General features: G+C 54.0%; 1 protein-coding gene across 1 annotated transcript in view; it reads right to left on the bottom strand.

Moving 5' to 3' along the window:
- The window catches only part of SLC39A11 (solute carrier family 39 member 11), a 98,517-nt gene that overhangs the window by 36,553 nt on the left and 43,486 nt on the right, over positions 1-18,478 (bottom strand). The window contains exon 6 of the mRNA XM_072881405.1: positions 7,096-7,266. Coding sequence (XP_072737506.1) covers positions 7,096-7,266 — 171 coding nt within the window. The remainder of the gene's footprint in view (positions 1-7,095; positions 7,267-18,478) is intronic.

Raw genomic sequence — 18,478 nt, 5'->3', positions numbered from 1 at the left:
GTACACAACCTCTGTGCTGCTGCAGCCACCCACAAACCCCTCTCTCCATACCCTCCTCTTCGGCAACAGGCAATCTCTTTGCATCCTCGAATTCACCATCACCTGAGGACCAGCTCCGCCACAGAAAACGTCAGCTCTGGTTTGGGTCTGACAGACAAGCTCTTGCTGAACCTTGCTGCCTTGGTTTAAGGTTTAAAAAGCTGCAGCCTCCAGCATCCCACCCTGCACCCGCCAGCGGAGCACGTCAAACCTGGACTCAACCACTGCCATGCAGCGGTAAGTGTCGTGGTTTAACCCCAGCTGGCAACTGAGCCCCCCCCAGCCGCTCGCTCACTCCCGCCCGGTGGGATGGGGAGAGAATCGGAAGAGTAAAAGTGACAAAACTCCTGGGTTGAGCTAAAGACAGGTTAACAGGGAAAGCAAAAGCCGCGCACGCAAGCAAAGCAAAGCAAGGAATTCATTGACTCCTTCCCGTGGGCAGGCAGGGGTTCAGCCATCTCCAGGACAGCAGGGCTCCATCACGCCTAACGGTGACTTGGGAAGACAAACGCCATCACTCCGAACGTCCCCCCCTTCCTTCTTCTTCCCCAGCTTTATATACTGGGCATGACGCCGTATGGTATGGAATAGCCCTTTGGGCAGTTGGGGTCAGCTGTCCTGGCTGTGCCCCCTCCCAGCTTCTTCTGCACCCGGCAGAGCAGGGGAAGGTGAAAAGTCCTTGACCAGTGCAGCAACAACTAAAACATCAGTGTGTTATCAACACTGTTCTCGGCACAAATCCAAAACACAGCCCCATACCAGCTCCTATAAAGAAAATTAACTCTATCCCAGCCAAAACCAGCACAGGTAAGACACCCCCGCAGCAGGGTGCTCACCTGGGAGATGTCAAACCATCACATGCTTTAGGTACAAACCTCACCGTGAAGCTCCCTCCTCACCAGCGGGAAGATATCCTTTTGGTTTGGACATGTCTCCACCAGTTAATGATTAAGAAGCACATTGCACACCTACATCGCACACCTACAGCCCTCAATGCCAGGAGCTGGTTTTGGCAGACGTGCAGACAGGCCAGCCGAGGAGCAACGGATGGGACTCAATCACTGTCCACACCGGAGATGTCCGCAACAGGGGACTGGGCCAAGGGGTGACAACGCTGGGGTCCCCACCAGCTTCCTCCACCTCCGGATCCCAGCCGGCGGTGCGGGGTGACGGCAGCTCAGGGATTCAGCTCCCGTTTGCAGTGTGAGCTGCCGGCACGGCAAGGCAGGCAGGATCCCCCGCACACATCAGCCCACAACCAGAACCAAAACCCACCGTCTGCTCCTCTCCACCAGACAGGCATAAAGCAGGAGACACATAAAAGGACATTAAAACTGGTTAAAGCTGTAAGAAGCCATAAAGAAAACCAAGTGTCCAGGCAGCTCCCATATCTAAGCTGGCGGTTCTCAGCCCTGGGGCTGTCCCCAGCCAAATCCCACCGTGCAGAGGGCAGCAGGCAGGTCTCACGCTATCTGGCCCAAGGACACTCAGCTGAACCGATCTCCTTTCCAGGCGAAGCTGCAAACAAGCGTGTTTCAAATCAATTTGACATTTACCATCCCTTGGTGCAGACTTCCTTTCTACCCCCGTTTCCTCGGGATAAAACAAGGCGGCAGCAGCACTTGCTGCCAGACCCTGCACCTTCCCTAGGGATGGAGAGGTGCTGCGGAGCTGCCCCGGGGACGGGCAGGAGGTGCCTGGCCTAAATCGATCACCAACGCGAGGAACTGCCACTGTCAGTAAAGGACTCCGTCATGCCTTGATGTGAGGACACTCAGAGACATTGACACCAGCCCGGTGACGGGGGACGCAAGCAGGCTGCCAGCACTGTAAATCCTGCACCCTCTCCGCCGCACCGGCCCCGGGCTATACCTTCCCCCAGGCATCGTCTCACCCTCACTCCAAGCGTTGGCCAGAACCCGACCTATGAGTTTTGGGGCTAAATCTCTCCCTCCTGGGCAAGCAGAGAAGGAGGGTCCCCACAAACACTGCTGCATGCCAAAGCACAGTGCCGGTGCCAAACCGTGGTGCAGCCGGGTGCCTCTTGCTGCCATCTCGAAGCACAGTCCCAAGAGGGATGAACTTGGACGCTGTCACCTGAGGGTGCGGGGACCTTCCCCCCGACCCAGTCCAGCTTCCCAGGAGACTCATTCATCCTTCCCATAGGCTTCACCATCTAAAAGTTTCTCCATTTAAGATCTTTTCCCTCCTGCCCGTAGCGATACCACACCTCCCTCCCCACAGCACCTTCGCCGCCAAGGGTGAATTTGTTCTATATTTAGCTCACGCGCTCTGTCCTGCCCCTTGCTTTGCTCCTTCTCGTTAAAAAAAAAAAAAAAATAAAAATTCCAGCTTGTTAATGGATTCCTGGCAATGGGAACTGGAGAGCAAGCCTCTGGTGGAGCCATGTGAGATTTGGGGAGCGAGCAGGGGACATCAGTGCCACCTCGCACCACGACCCGGCAGCTCTGTGCACGCCGCAGTGCTGCTGCCACGTCCCTTTTGCTCCCTCCCAGACACCTCTGTTAACGGTGTCACTTGAGGCAGAAACATCGCAGAAATCGAAACGGGGAGCAAACACGGGAGTGACAGGACTGAATATGGAAAAGCAAGATATTTTCTTGCAGGAAGGAAAGGGCTGGAGCAAAGCGGATGACTCCAGCTCTGCATGCAGCTCCTGGGGATGGGCTCGTGGCGTGTGCTGGGGTCTGGGGCCGCCCTGCTCTGCCCACCGCATAGCAAAGAAAAAGGAAAATTCAGGTTTCCTTGGCAACGTTAGGGTGGCTGGAAGCATCACCTCGTGCCTGCCAGCAACCGGCCCCAGCATCAGCCCCGCTGCCTCCCCCGGGAGCAAGCGGCAGCAGAGGAGGGTGCGCAGGCAGGGATGCTCCTCAGGGAGACGGAGGGATGGGGCATCACGGTCCCCACAGCGAGTGGGATCCCAGCCAGGTACCTGCCATCATCTGAGCTTTTGTGGAAGAGAAACATGCGTTTCCCAACTGCCGGAGGAAAGCAAGGCAGGGCATCGCCACAATCCGACAGAGGAAACATCCGCAACTCCTTCCCTACCCTGCACACGACTGCCACGTATGGACACCCACCGGGAAGTGCCGCAGGCTCTGGTTAAGCCACCAAGGGTGCCAGGCAGGCGCAGACCCCCGCGACACCCCTGTGAGCACCGTGACTCCAGGGAGAGCCCCGGGCCATGAAGATGGTCGCATGAGGATGGTCGAAGATGGCCTTGGTCCTGTCCTCCATCTCGCCTAGAGCGGTGCGAGCATTAGGGGCTCCTGCAGCATCTCCACGCCAGAGGACCCCCCCGGTCTCACGCACCGGGGACATCCCTGCTGCACAGCACCACGGCTCGGCTCAGAGCAGAGCAGACCCCTCCGGGAGCTCCCCGGGGAGCCGGCAGCAGCCCCACGGCCCCTCGAGCTCCATCCTACCAGGCTCTCCTCCTCCCTTCTAAATGAGCGCAAAGAGAAAGGCGGTTCAGTTCACACCTCACTAATTGTTATTTGTGATACACCAGTAACATTTTAATTAATCTGAAGTCTTCAGCATAACAGCCACCCAAGGTACAAAGATAAACCAGAATAAACAGGGCTTGATTAAATACATAATTAATGTTCCACTAAACCCAGCATATATGAATATTAATTAGCAGGAATAGTCTGCAGTTTGGCATCTCCTGTCATTATCAATTTATTCTTTACATTGGCAGCCCCATCTTTGGAACAAATTAACAAACCTTTTGCTTGCCGGCAGAGCCCTCTAAATACAAACCGCATGCGAGAGGCTGGTCTTTACATTCAATTATCTTACCCGCACATTCACTGGCTTCTAGCACATTTGCCTGAAAACAAAGATAGATGCATTGCCAAGACCGAAACATGTTCATCCCTAAATGGGGCTCAAAGTCAATAAAACTGTGCTCTGCTGGCAATAATAAGAGGGAGCCCATTCCCCATGAGTGGTGGAGCAGAACAGGGCCAGACATGGTCCTTGCGAGGGTTTTAACCACCAAAGACGGAGGGACTTGGTAGAATTTGGGCTCATTTGTACAACACCGCAGGTTTCAGAGGAGCAAGACCACCTCCAGCCCGTCAGAGGCACTTGGCCAGACCAGAGGTCCGGCGAGGTGAGCATGGACAGCAGCAGTGCCCTCCTGGCCGCATCCTCCTTGCCGCAGCAACCCCCCCCCGAGGCATGTGAAGTTTTATGAAGCGTTATGAAGCCAAGGGTAGGACAGAAAACCCTTGGGAACCACCCGGACAACCTCTGATGACGGGCTCCATGCAAGCGCATTGGGCTCGCAGGGAAGCGGAGCAAGCACCAGATGTGGTATCAGAGCCGCACGCCGCTGCCGAAGCGAGCGCCGAGCGATTTTGCAAGCCCAGGGGCCAGGCGAGCTGGCAGCCCGCGTCTGGCGGCCGTGCCGAGGCGCCGAGCATCCCCGACTTCTCGGCTCAGCACCTCCCGCCTCCTCCCTCAGCACAGGCGCTGCCGCCCCGCACGCTAACCGAGGTGTCGTTACGCCGCAGGAGTCTGCGCTAATTATAGTGTCAGCCTTTCCGCTCGCGGGGATGATAATTGAGGTAGAGCATTACAGTGTTTCCAAACCCCGTGCCGCAGGCAGGGGCCGCAGCAGATCGGAGAAATGCCACCGGCGTTGCCGAGACTTTGCTGGGAAAGCAAAAGGACTTCAGCGAAAGCTGAGCCGAGCCCCGTCCCGCGGCTCAGCAAGAGGCTGGACCGGCATCTGCTTCATGCAAGAAAGACCAGAGACCCTGGTAATGAGCGGGGCAGGCCACAAGCTCCCGTTTCAATCACAATCTGAATTATTTATTAGGGCGAAATCGGTGCTGGCATCCTGTGACCTGCAGACGCGGGCTCAAGTCCAACTTCAGCGACTTGAAACCTCTGGCTGACTGGGCAAATCCCCGTTGAAACGAGGACGTTGGTACAGGGCTTTGCCACTGGTGAGTGGCCCCACCGAGCACAAACAGCCACTGTCACCCACCCAGCCCCACAACAGTGCCGTGGGGCTGCTGGAAAGGCACTCACCAGCTGGAAAAGAGCAGGAGGGGGACTTTGGGGACAGGGACAGACAGCCCCACCGCAAGCCAGAGACCCCCGCCGAGCTGAGCCGAGCCTCCGGGCAGGGGCCGAGCAGCAGAACCACCCGCAGGCCACCGCTCTCCCACACCTCTCTGGATATTAAGCTTTAATACTGTGACCTTTAAGACGCAAGAGAGAATTTCTGAGCCTCTGTAACCGTCCAAGGGTGCCTTTGTGCTCTTGCAGAAGCAATGAAAGGTTAGACCGGCATCTCTGCAGCAGCCAGGGCCGTGTTGCCATTAACCTATTGCTACGGGTGACACTTTGTTCACTTCTCTACAGAACTTTCTTTTTTTGCCGGTGACAGAGACAGGAATCCCTGGCCGACAGGGCCCGAGGCAGTGAGATGTGCACGCTGCCTGGCTCTTCACCCCGGCTCCCTGACACTTTGTCTGAAGGATGAAATCCAATTACGGTTCGCTCGGTGTGAACGCTTCCCCTTTTTTTGTGCGTGTGGCTAATTTAAAGCTCCCTACTTGCCTCGTCTGACAGACATCTGCCTCCCCCGGCAATACATGGAGCTGAACTGAGTTATCTACCCATAATTAAAAAAAAAAACAAACCACAAAAAAAAAAAAGGGGGATGAAAAGAGGAAAATCCGCAGGAGCAGGAGCACCTAAGGCGCTGGGAATCAATGACCGGATGGAAGGAAGCAATTACTGCCCAGAGACAAGCAAGTAGCAGCAAGGCTGGAAGGGACAGCAGCTCACGAGTGCTCAAGGAGAAGAACGCCCACGCGCAGCCCGGCTCCAACGCCGAGACAGCCCACTGTGTGTTTGCTTTGATTTTTTTTTCCTCCCATTCAATCCTGGGGTGCCCTTGCAAGGGGAGAAATACAGGATCTGTGATTACAGACCCGTAACGGAGCCTTCTCACCCAGGAAGCCCAACCAGTGATGGAATTTAAGACGGATGCCCTGGCATCGGATAAAAGTCACTCTCGAAATCAAAAAGCGCACGTGAGGACGCAAGGCAGCTCCCCCTCCCCAGCTCTGATGGTTAAAGCGAGCCCCGCGCTGCAGCAGCTCTCACGGCTGACAATAGCCGCCTCCTTGCCAACAAGCCACGCGTTTGCACCAGCTCGGAAACCACGGCTCATCGTTTTTCCCCAAGTTTATGGATCCAAAAGCCTTTTCCTATTCCCCTCGCACCTCCCCATCCAGGCTACAACCTGAGACAGGCAGAGACTGAGCTGGGAAGGGAGAAAGAAAAGGGGAGGGGAAGAAGAGGAGGAGGGAGGGGAGAGGAAACCAGGAAAGCATTTGCAAAGGTTGCCTTATATTACTTTCAACATCGCTCGGCAGCTGAGTGTCCTCAGCTGTTACAAATTTATCTCATTTTTTTTTATCACATTCTTTTTGTACTCTCAAAGCCCAGCCCCTGGAAGGACACAGCCCTCCGAGAGTCGGGGCTCTGCAGTTTTCCATCTATTGGCAAACTCCATCCCTTGAATAAGAAAACCCCAATTGTACGTGCCCCCGCAGGGAAGCAGCGCTTTAAAATGCATCTCTTGCTGGTACACAGACCAGAAGAGAAACAAAAAGAGACCAGAATGTGTTGCCTTCACAGCGTCATCTTTCTCAATATACTCTCGGATTTACAATTTTTACCCACGACAGGCTGGCAATAGCGAGCGGGGCTGCAGATGTTTGAGAGGCAGCGGCAAGCCCGAGCCCCCAGGCTCCCCCCGAGCCCCCTCCTCATTTTGCTACCAAGACCTTCCATGGTTCAGCCCTACCAAGAGAGCAAGATTTGACATGATAGACCTGGTCAAAAGGCACCCAGGCACCCACTCGGTGAGTGCTATCTGCGAGCAGCAAGAAAAAGAAGAAGGGAGAGAAGGCGGCAGCCCTGTACGATGCTCGCAGGACGGCACCGACCCCGGGAAGAGGCTGCCCGCGAGCTGGGAGGGAGGGACAGACAGACAGGACTTACCTGGGATGTTGTGGATGGTTATAGCGAGGATCATCAGCATAATTCGCCTCCAGCTGCTGCTGCCGGCTGTCGGGGCACCGTCCCTGGCCGTGGGGAATGCCGGGGGGCCATCTGGCAGGCTGGCCCCCATGCCCTTCCTCCTCTGATAGGGCTCCCCATTCTCACCTTTGTCTGGGGGTACAGAAAACAGCTGGGTCAGCCAAGAGGGTGACAGACGGACATCTGGGCATCTCCTGCCTCCCCTCCCAGAAGGAAAAAGCAGAGAGAAGGAAAAACACCGACCAAAGCAGGGCTGAAGGTGTGTGCATTGGCCCCCCTTCCCCTTCGTTTCAGGTTAGGGTAGGGGGTTTCCCCCCATGGGCCAGTGAGACCCTAAGGCAAAGCAGAACTTCATCTTCTGCCTCCTCCTCCTCCGGGGACCCACTCCCGGCCCCGACTGGGTCCCCCGCATCACCCCTGGGCTCACACCTGCCTGCAAAGCCGAAGTCCTGATCTGGCGGGGACAAGCTCTGGGGCCAGTGGCTGATGAGGATGATGAGGACAGAGCGGCCGGGCAGCAGCCGCAGGGACCTGTGGTGAGGCCAGATCGTCCCCCCCTGCCAACCCCAAACCTGGCAGGTCTGCACTTCCCTTGCCTTCGCTGATGAAGGAAAACCCTGTAACACTTCATTTTTATTTCACCCCTGTCATGAAACGAGTGTGCTGAGCCCTATTTAGCGACTATTTGTTCCGCTACCAAAAGATTTGCTGCTGCCATTTACTAAGACATCACCGGATAACCCTGGCTCTCCCAGACCTCTGCTCCCAGCAGGACCATTACTATCGGCTCTATTTCAACCAGTTATTTAAAACCACGCCACTAAAACCCAAGCCCCAGTTGGGGCTGTGAAGGGTGGAACGAGCACCAGGCAGCACCGCAATAAAGCCTACGCACACCAAGCCGCTCACTGATCACCTTCAGTGTGAAAAGGTGAAGGGAAGCCAAGAAATGAGGAGCACAAATTCCTTAACCTCACACAGCAACAGCTACGGCTTCGTATTAAAGAAGATTGGACTTTTAAACAATATAAATCCAGGGCGAGAGAATTATATAATTCTCTCTCCTGTCCCTTAACCCACCCACCCCAAGATTTTTTTTGCAGACACAGTGTAAGGAGCTGTCTGAAGCAGTTTTGACCCAATGCCAATTGCTTCCCCTGTCGTCTGGAGGCAGGATGATGCCCGGCCGTCACGCTGCACGTCGCACAGCGTGCGTTTTCAGCGCCAATTAAGAACCTCAGCGTAAGAGGGCTCATGCAAATTGACACAAGGGGTCACCTTGGGAGAGCAGGGGTGTCGGCAAAACTTCGCATCTTGCCATCTGTAACACAAAAACGGACACGTAAAGGCATCCCGAAACGGTCCTCAACAACACAGAAAATAAAACCAAGAATTTAACATATTTCGGTACCAAAAAAACAGGGCAAAGACTGAAACCCCACTTGTCTGCAGTGGGACCAGACGACTCTCCGGTGGATTCCCTCCTGCCACCTCCCATGCTGCAGGAGCATCCCCGCACGGCGTCACCAGGGCTGCAAACCGCGACGCCCGGGACTCTCACGCTTTCTCCCGAAAGGCCATCACCGCTGCCGCTCTTCCCACAGAGCAAGATCCTGCGCAGATAAATATTGTCATTGTTGTTAGCCCTACGGAGCCAGACACTTTCTGTCCCCAAATCCTAGCCCAGTCAATAATGCGCAGTAATGTTTGATGGCAGAGCTTCATCCCAGCCTGCGGGGACAAAGATACTTTTTTTTTTTTTTTAAGCAATAGCAAGGACAACCGGATCCAGTGGATTGGCTTGTCCAGGAACACTGGTGCAGCAGACCCCTGGCAAAGGGGCAGCCAAGGCTAAAGCCACTCACAGATGAAATTCCCTCCTTCTGCCAGACCACTTTAATTACTTTAATTGCTTGGTGTGCGTCCCCCTGGCCCCGCAAACAGCATTATCCTCAGCTCACCCTTCCCCGGCCACCAACGCTGACCCGTGCGCTGGGCAGCCCCATCACCACAACGCGACGGGCATGGGTTTGGCACCACGGCACCGTCCCCGTGCTGCCCCTGGGCTCCCAGCATCGCCCGCGCTGCAGGACCACCTACACGAAAACCAGGGTGATGGGAGGATGCAGAGAGGTGCAGGAATCCCCCTCCAGCGTCAAGGGCTTTCCAGGGAGGAGGAAAAACGGTTTGTGTGACATTTAGAGAAGAGCGCTTACATTCAAGTGACAAAACACCAGCGTTTCTCCCTTTATAGAAAACAACAAGCGTTCAATAAAAGCACGAGCGACCGCAACGCCGCGGCAGCCAGGGCAGCACGGGCTCTTGAGGCAGTTTTTGCAAGGTACAAATGCAGGATGAATGCTGAAAGCGGAGGTTTCGGTGGCTGCTGGGGAAGCTTTGCATTTTGAAGACTTTGGGTATCTGCTGGGGGAATGCAGGGAAAACGCAGAATGTAATATCAGTGACTTGTTTTTTCTTAAATCAGGGCAAACAAGCTGCCTGCTGACAGCGCGGTCGCACCTCCGCTGCGCTCTCATCTCTCACAGCACCAGCTAAGAACGGCGTTACCGACACCAGGCAGGCTACTCCATCGCTGGCAATTGTCTTCTATTTTTTTTTTTTTTCCCCTTTTTCTTTTCGCTCATCTCACGATGTGACCTGGGCCAGTCCATCCTTAGCATTTCTGACTTTAAGACTGTGCTTAAAAACAAACCCAGCTGTTTGACTCAAGAGAAGCGTGTGCCATCCAAGCAAGTACAAGCCTGCGTCCAACACATCTTCCTTGGCAATTTTAGCTCTTCCCTTCCCTCTTTCTCGCCTATCCCAGCTCTGCCCCGGGACCGGGACCAGGCTCAGGCTGGAGCCTGCCTCCTCCCCTGGATTTATCCAGCCTCTCCTCCCAGCCGCAGCAGCGCATGTAACAACACGCCAAGTCAAGGAGCCATCCATCACCCCACATCGCTGCTCCGGCCGAGTCCTTGACCACGTCACCCTCGTCTTCTCTGCGATAAACTAAACAAAATGAGTAAAACCAGGGATTTACTTTATCAGGGAAGATCTGATCGTGACAGTACGGCTGATGCCCTTGTGCTCCCAGGCAGGGGATGGGCACGGGAGGCAGGAGTACCTCGCCCAGAGCCATGCAGCAAATCCACAGCACAGCCACGGGTGGAAATCCCAGATGTCTCAGTTCCTGTCCCCATGCTTTAGGCAGAACAAGCCAAAAAATCAAAACCTCCCAGCTGCTTTTCGCTTGGCGCTTAGCGGAACCGATAAACCAAATGTCATCAGCATTTCCAAAATCTAACTTTTGGGCTCTGAACAAAACAACTCTGCCTTAGCATCTGCTCTGCTTGCAAAGCCGTTAATTTGTCCCCTTGCTATTAGACTCCCGGCTCCCTTTCGGCTATGTCTCATCCACCGTTACCTGGGGAATCGCAGCTCTCCCCGGACCGATGTCAGGGAGGGGACCTCCCGCCGCTGTCCCCTCGGGACACGCACGGAGCCCCCAGGGAGGGAAGAGCCACCTCCTGCTCCAGCTTGACCCAGCTGTCCAAACCGACCCCAGCAAGCACAAAGATGCACTCCCGCACGGAAACTCCCAGCGCTTGGAGCTGTTGGTTTATTGGGCTTTTCGTTGCCTTATCCCAGTCGTACTTTATCCTTATTTCCCTCGTCCTTGGCTTTGATGGGTTCACCGCGAAACCACGCTGTCCCCCAGGACTCCTGCAGCAAGGCAGAGCAAGGCTTTTGCTGGCGTTTAAACATCAAAGCGAAGCCTTGCCAGCTCCCTCTTCCAGGCTTTGATCTCAGCTCCCTCGACTCCTATTTGTGGGTGAATTTTCATTGAGAAAAAGCGTGCCTTGCTGAACGCCTGGCCACGAGCACGGGGGAAGCCCCGGAGAGGAGCTCTGAATGCTGCGGAGGGACCCAGCTGCGCCTCGGGGCTGCCCATACCTGCGGAAACCAGGTGCCCGAGAGCATCGGACACGAACGTCCCCGCGCATCCCACGCGGCTCGCAGGCGTTCGGCTTCCCCGGCTCCGCGAAGGAGCGGAGCAAGGGCTGCAATGGCCGACGTTCATCTCCCCGTGTCGCGTAAGTGGGGAAGTTCCAGCTGTCCCCATTCTGTTGAGAATTACCATGGCGTTTCGGCAGCGCTCTCTCCCCATTATCAAATTACCAGAAAAGCTCCATTTCGCAGCTCTCGCTAACGACAGCAAATGCCCAGACCAGCTCCGTTGCTTCACGTGAGCCCGCCACCTGCTAAGGTATCCGTTCAGTCCCAGCACACGGGTATCACTTCTATTAGATACCTTTTTTAAAAAAAAATTATTTTATTTTACTTACACGTAGTCTGCTTGCTACTATTGAAAAAACTTTTGATGAAAATTAGACCTTTTACGAGCACATTTGAAGCACCTCCAAGGACAGCGGTGACAAAGGACAGGGAGGATGGCACGGTGCCCGCGGGGGCGAGGAGCTCTGCTCCTGCCAGCGGCAAACGGGGGAAATCTGTGAGAAATAAACAGAATAGACGCAGCTTTTACAGGGGAAGCGCAGAGGGTGGGTTAGGTGGACAATTTGAACACAAAATTGCCTCTCGTAAAATTATCGGTGCATTAGCAGAGGATAAAGGCAGCAACACTAAAACCAGGGAGACAACCCCAGCATAATTTTCCCAGCAGTGTCACTTATAACAGTGAGACTACGAACTGCACATGGGTCAAGCGATGTGTTTTGCTTCCAATTGCTGTGGGGAAAGGAAAAAGAAAAAAAAAGAAAGATAATTACAGTGGACTGATGATACCAGCTCACGGTGTTGGACACAGCACGGGAGGGGACTTGTGCGGCTGTCATGCAAAATGCAGCACCCAAAGCACTCCCAGCTTGAAACACTGCAGGCTAAGGGGAACAAAACAATAATTATGGCTAAACAGGGACTTGGCTGGAAATCAGGAAAGCCTCAATAGCAAATTGGAGTAGTGATAAGAGCAGAACAAGGGGTGGTTTTTAAAGAATAGCTGACACAATCAGACAAGGGTACTCGCAAGAACGTTGCCAAGACAATTATGTGGCAAATAATTGTCTGTGCCACATACATTATTTTAAATCTTGTTCACAAAAAGTCCTCTATATATTCTACTCGATTTATCATTATTGAATTTCTTAGTAAAGCTGCAGGGCAAAGATTCTGCCAAAAGTTTAATTACATATGTGCAGCCTGCTGCATTTTTCATATCCTCTGCAGCCAGCACTGGAAAAAGATAAATGGCTTTGAGTATGGCTTAAACTGCTGGTGAAATATAAAAACCAACAGGCTTCTTATCAGCATGTGAAATGGCTTTTTATTTTTGATTATTTCTTAATGAAAACTGTTTGCATTAGCCGTGAGCTCAGCTTTATTGCACTCGCAAGCGGTACACAGAGAGACGAATACGCTATTTACTCTGTGCTCAAAGAAACCCCTCTTTACCGCACTACTTTAGCTCCCAAATTCAAACCAAAGTCTATGGAGCTCTCTAGCTTTTCACATCTGCTTTAGAGCCCTTCTCCTCCTCTCCAATTAGGCCTGGCTTTAGCCCTGCCTCTCTCCTCCTACAGCTCTCAAATGCTTGAAGTTCAACGTGCTCGACCAGGCTGCTGAGCCTGGGCTGGGGCTGTTCAAACCCCCCTCGGCAAAGCCTCTGTGCGAGGAGCCCATGCAACCCCTCTTAGGTGGTCTGAGACCCATTTTAGTCTCGATTCAGCTGCAAACCTCCCCATCCAGCCTGGCCCCACGGCTCCGGCACGATTAACTGCCGCTCGCCGGTTACTGGTAAAAGCTGTTTGGTGTTGATGCGCACGGGAACAAGGCAAAGGAAGAAAAGCATCAAATACTCTTATTTCAAAAGCCTCCGCCCAGTGATGTCTCTGGCTCTCTCATCTGTTTCTACGATATCCATTGTAACCGCACCCCTAAGCGCAGGTAACAGCAAAGCAGCAGCCGCAGGCGAGGCCAGCGGCCAGCCCGGCTCCGGCAAACGCGCTGCCAAATTCCTCTCAGCTCCTCCGAGCCCCACACCACACACCACTCTCCTTATTGCCGACACCTGCTTTGTTTGCAGCTGGAATCATGCATTATGCACGATAGCTGCTCTGTTAAAAGCAGGAGAGCTGAGCGAGCTTGGTCTGACCCCTTGTCTGGGGGTGGGGTAGGGAAGAGGGAACCATTTGCTAAAGAAAATGATAACACAAGTAGTTGACATCCCTTCCCGAGGCGCAGAAAATAATTGCATGTTAAACTCTCTCCCCTAATGGCTGAGATAAATCAAAATTACTTGGAAAATTTCTAAGATTCCCAAAGGCCTGATAGCCAATCCAAGCCCCTTACAGAAATGCTTGCCTGTACAGCAAGCATGACGCTATTAACGTCTCTCACTCTGCAAGCCCAAGCGCTTTCCCCGCTCCACTCATCTCCATAAACCCTCGATACTCCATTAACTTTAAGCAGATGTAACAAATGCTTCGTGGCAGTTGGGCTTCATCCCTGTGGCACACGGGTCCCATCAGCGCTTCCACCCTGCACCATCCACCCTGGACTCCAGCTCTTGCTCCTACACAAGGCATGGCTGCTCGCCCACAGTGCCCACGGCCACAGCCGGACAGCGGAAGCATCGCCATGGGTCCGCAGGGACCCGGGGCAGGGGGAGCAGAGGGAGGACCACCCTGGGAAGGAGCATCCCTCCTTCGTCTGAAGGCCACAGAAGGCAGCCGATACCCTTCCCCAGCACCCCGCTCCGCTCATGGACTGCTGGGCACCATCCCCTTCTCCCCAGCCTCCTGTTTTCCTTCATTTTTTGACCACGAGGAAACCCCAGAAAAGAGACTGCATCAACAGCCACAGCCCTCGGGAAGCGGAGCCAGACACACGCACACTCCCAGCAGCACCCACGCATCGCTCTGCATTACTCCAACAGCACGCTCTGCCTTCTGAGGACACCACCCTTATCTTTCTTCATCTCCTTTTTCTTTTTTTAACAGGTTTTTTTTTCCCCCAAGGATTACTGGCAGCACCTGGGTCTGAAGCCATCAGTCCAACTGCTCTCCCCAGCACCGAGTGCCCATCCCATAGTGCATACACGTAACCGAAGCTATTCCTCGCACACGCTGGCAGCGAGCGACGGGAGCTCGTTCCCTTCCTAAACTTCTCCATGTCCTTGTTTTCCTCGTCCTCCTTGTGCCGCTGCAGCAGGAATTTCAGGGAGCACAGAAGGGCCTCAGTGCTAAAGAGCAGATGGGTGTTAAGCGAGCATCTGCTCCCTGCCGCCGCACAGGCACGCTGCTCTTATGCGACACCTCCATAAGAGGTTTTAATTACTGTAAGTAATTAAGCACAGCACCTCTTATGGGATAACTGCTATCCCCTGCGCAGACAGGTACGGGGAGAGGCAGCGAGTGCCGCGGGCTCTGAGCCAGGCGGAGGGGAGCAGGCAGGAGTCCCGGGTCGCACGCCTCTGCTCTGAGCAGGTCTGACAGCCTGGATCGCAGAGGAGCTGGAAATAAAACTGCCAAGGGAAAAGGTTTTCTTTTAAGGAATAAGTCCCCAAAGCAGGGAAGATCCAGCTCCTGGAAAGTCTGCATGCAGAGAACAAAGCTGCTCCTCACAGTTGTCCAACTATGGTCAAAATAAGGGTGGTTTTTCTTAAAAAAAAAAAAAAAAGGCATTTATTTCCTGCTAGCAAAAGCTCAGTCTGCTTGAGCAGAGCGCGCAGGCTGCCCAGACTCCGGGTGCCCAAGCAGAGCCCAGTGCCATCAACCCTGCCACCGCACTGTGTGTTGCGGCAGAGACGGGAGCAGGACACCCGTGACACCCATTTACACATTGCAGTGACTGCAACCCCAGCCTGCTGGCATGATCTCACCCCTCCAGCCCCCTGTACAAAACGAATTCATTTTCCAGTGTTTCTGGCAGATAAAAGAGGTCCCTGCATCTGCCCAGGCTTTCAGCGAGGAAGATAAATAGAGTGTCATGACTCACTGTCTATTAGGCGCCTTCATTTATCCAAGCGTGCACAGGAGCTTTCATAAAAGGTTGTTTAATTCAGCATGACTGACTACCACTTGCTCTCAGACACATGATTATTGCCGGGATCCGTCTGAAGTTTGGAGTCAGGAGGACGCCGGACTGCGCCAGCCTGCCCTGCGCCGGCACCAGCCCCGCCGGGTCCCTCCTCCAGCCCATTTCCAAAGAGAGCATCAGCTACCGAGCCACGGGGAGCCTGATACCCGAACCCAAGTGCTGCACCACTTCATCTCCCTTCCCAGCCTTCCCTCCACTTTGCAAGCACCACTTTTGTCTCCCCAAACCTTAATCCTAATGCACAAACTTCCCCCCTGCTGCTCCAGCGATCCATCATCGAGTCTCGCGTGAAATTACCGCTCCAGCCCTCTGCGTGCCGTCATTTATCCACAGCAGCCTGAGAAATCACGTACAGGCAGATACACAATGCAGAGATCTTTCTTGATGCCCCACTTTGTCTCTTACCGCCGGTGATCCTTCAAGCTGCCATGTAATTCCTGCATCTGGGAAAGCTCCAGTCATCCCAGAGCTCCCCAGAGTGCGTTTGCATATGGGAAAATGAATCCATAATGCAGCTCTTCATACAGAGGGAAAGGCGATAGGAAAATGCAATAGAGGGAAGGAACAGCACAGGTTGGCCAAAGTCGGCCCAGACAAACCAACCCTCTGGAAATCTCAACTGGAGGCATTAAACCAGCCCCTTATTCCTCCAGAGCCGCAGGGATTCGCTCTTGCAGCCACCAAATGTCGATGCCACGGCAGCCTCTTCCACGAGGATGCGGAGGACGACGCTGCGGCACAGGCTTTGAAGCGGGGTCTGGCAGAGGAGGGTCCCCTCGCTGTACCCGCTGTGCAAGGGGGGGTGCTCAGGAGGGAGATCCCAGCACTGGGAACCACCCGAACCCCATCACTGCACGCCCCTGCCCCAGAAAGCGCTGGGAAATCTCCCCGGTAAGGCACGGGACCTCACGGTGAGCTGTGCCACCAAGGCTGCTTCCCGGTGAAGGTCCAAAACCCAAGTGACAGAGGTGACATGACATCAGCCAAGCACATGGTGGCAACCTGCAGTAATGACAAGGCCAAGGCACTGCTCGCCCCTCGGGTGACACAGATTGCCTAATGTCAGAAGACAGGAGGAATGCCAAAAACCTCACCGCTCGGTGTTTAAAGATTAATTTCTTGGGCGAGAGCGACAGCACAATGTTAAATGTAATTACATGCACCAGGTCCTTTTAAGCAAACTAATTCACACTAACTTCCAAGGGCTCTTTAAAGAGTTCCCAGTAGATAAAGTGCATCGCTGAATCATTTTATGCTGAAATTTTACACATTGGAGTTAATTTAATCACTTCATTTCAGAGGGCTGAGCTATGTTCGGATCTCTGATGCTTGGCAGGGAACAGCTTCTGATCCGAGCAAGATGAGATGCAACGAATCTCTGAAGGAAGACAAAAAAAATAAATAACCTCATTACCTGCTTAACAAGAAAACGGGAATTTTTATCAGGAGCTATTTTATCAGGGCTCAGATGATAATCTCGCAGCGACGGAGGCAGCTGGGAGGACAGGGCTCGCACTGACCCTCCTCCAAGCAGCCCCAAGGCAGCCCGGCGCAGCGGCACACGACCACAGGCTCCGCAGAGCTGCCTGCTGCCGTCACCGCAGGGTCCCACCACCGCCCCGGCACGTCGGGGCCACATCTCCAAACGAACCAGCTCTGCCTCCTGCCCAAGGATGCTCTGGCATCGTCTCCCCTGCACACACCTGCATTTTAATCCACTTCTTATTGCCACATTATACCCCAGCCCACCTTCCCAGTGCACTTCTCTCCTGCCTATTTTTGGTTTTAATTTTGTTTAATTAGAGCTGAATGAAAGTACGGAAATCCACAGAGCAGGAACTACGGCCGGCGCAGTCTCCAGGAGCAGCTATTCGTACAAACACAGCCCTGCCGTAGCCGTTGGCATCCCAGAGAGCAGAACAGAGCAGCGGTTATTGCTGCCTGCTTTCTGCCACGACATCCCTTTACAGCACTTTCAAGACGCCAAACTAGAGACAAGCAAGATGAGCTGCTCAATTCTTGCTCTCCATTATTTCTCTCATACTTTCACTCTAGCGTACCCGTTATTCAAAGTCACCTGCTCCTCTTTTTTATTCAGAAAGGACACGGTGGCTTCAGCTAGAAAAATTATCTTTGCAAATTAATTAAATTTGTTTGAAAATAAAAATCAGTGAATAAATGCATTAGGGCCCAGAGGTTTAACTAGAGATGGAAGTGGCACAATGGAGCGGTGCCCGCAGTGGCAGCTGAGCGACGCTGTTAGCACCGAGTCAGAGGCAGGACCCACCCGACGCCAAACCCAACCCTTCTCCAAGCAGGATCTTTCCCAAATTATCGCCTTTCTTTTGCAGATGAGGGGCAGGGGATATTTAGGAGAAATTATAAAGCAACAACTTATCAAATCCAGGGGTGCAGAGGCCAGTTGCAGCCTCTGTAATGGTCTGAGCGAGGTCCCCCAAAGGGCAGAGGGCTCCAGAGGGGACTTCACCCTTCCCCTCGCCCTCCCTCACCCGCTCCATGCTGTGGGGTCCGGTACCCACGGACCCCTCCTCAGCCGTGCACGCATCCCGGGGGACTCCACTGCCAGCCCCTGCCAAGCAGCTTTGGTGGGCTCTGGTGCCGTGGGCACCGTCCTCTGCGCCTCCGCCGGCCACTCTGCAGGGGCATTTACGCATCAGGAAAGGCAGGCAGGATCCGGCCTCCTCTCAGCCCCATCCCCTCGAGCCACAGAGCCACGTACCAACTGCACAAGCTTAACAGGTGACAGCAGATATTGCCCTTTACACCGGCGAGCCGCAGACGGTGACATTTCACAGAATCGCAGAATAGTTTGGGTTGGAAAAGACCTTTAAGATCATCGAGTCCAACTGTAAACCCAGCACTGCCAGGTCCACCACTACACCATGGCCCTCAGCACCACATCTACACAGCTTTTAAATACCTCCAGGGATGGCGACTCCACCCCTTCCCTGGGCAGCCTGGTCCAGTGCTTGATAACGCTTTTGGTGAAGTAAAATTTCCTCATATCCAGTCTAAACCTCCCCTGGCGCAACTGGAGGCCATTTCCTCTCGTCCTATCCTTGTGACCTGGGAGAAGAGACCGACCCCACCTCTCTCCAGCCTCCTGTCAGGCAGTTGTAGGGAGCGATGAGGTCTCCCCTCAGCCTCCTTTTCTCCAGGCTGAACAACCCCAGTTCCTCAGCCGCTCCCCATCAGCCTTGTG

Source organism: Ciconia boyciana, chromosome 16 (assembly GCF_034638445.1).
Source record: "Ciconia boyciana chromosome 16, ASM3463844v1, whole genome shotgun sequence".
In the NCBI taxonomy this organism is placed as follows: Eukaryota; Metazoa; Chordata; class Aves; order Ciconiiformes; family Ciconiidae; genus Ciconia; species Ciconia boyciana.
Note: the sequence above shows the minus strand (reverse complement) of the source record. Positions and strands in the feature narration are given on the sequence as shown.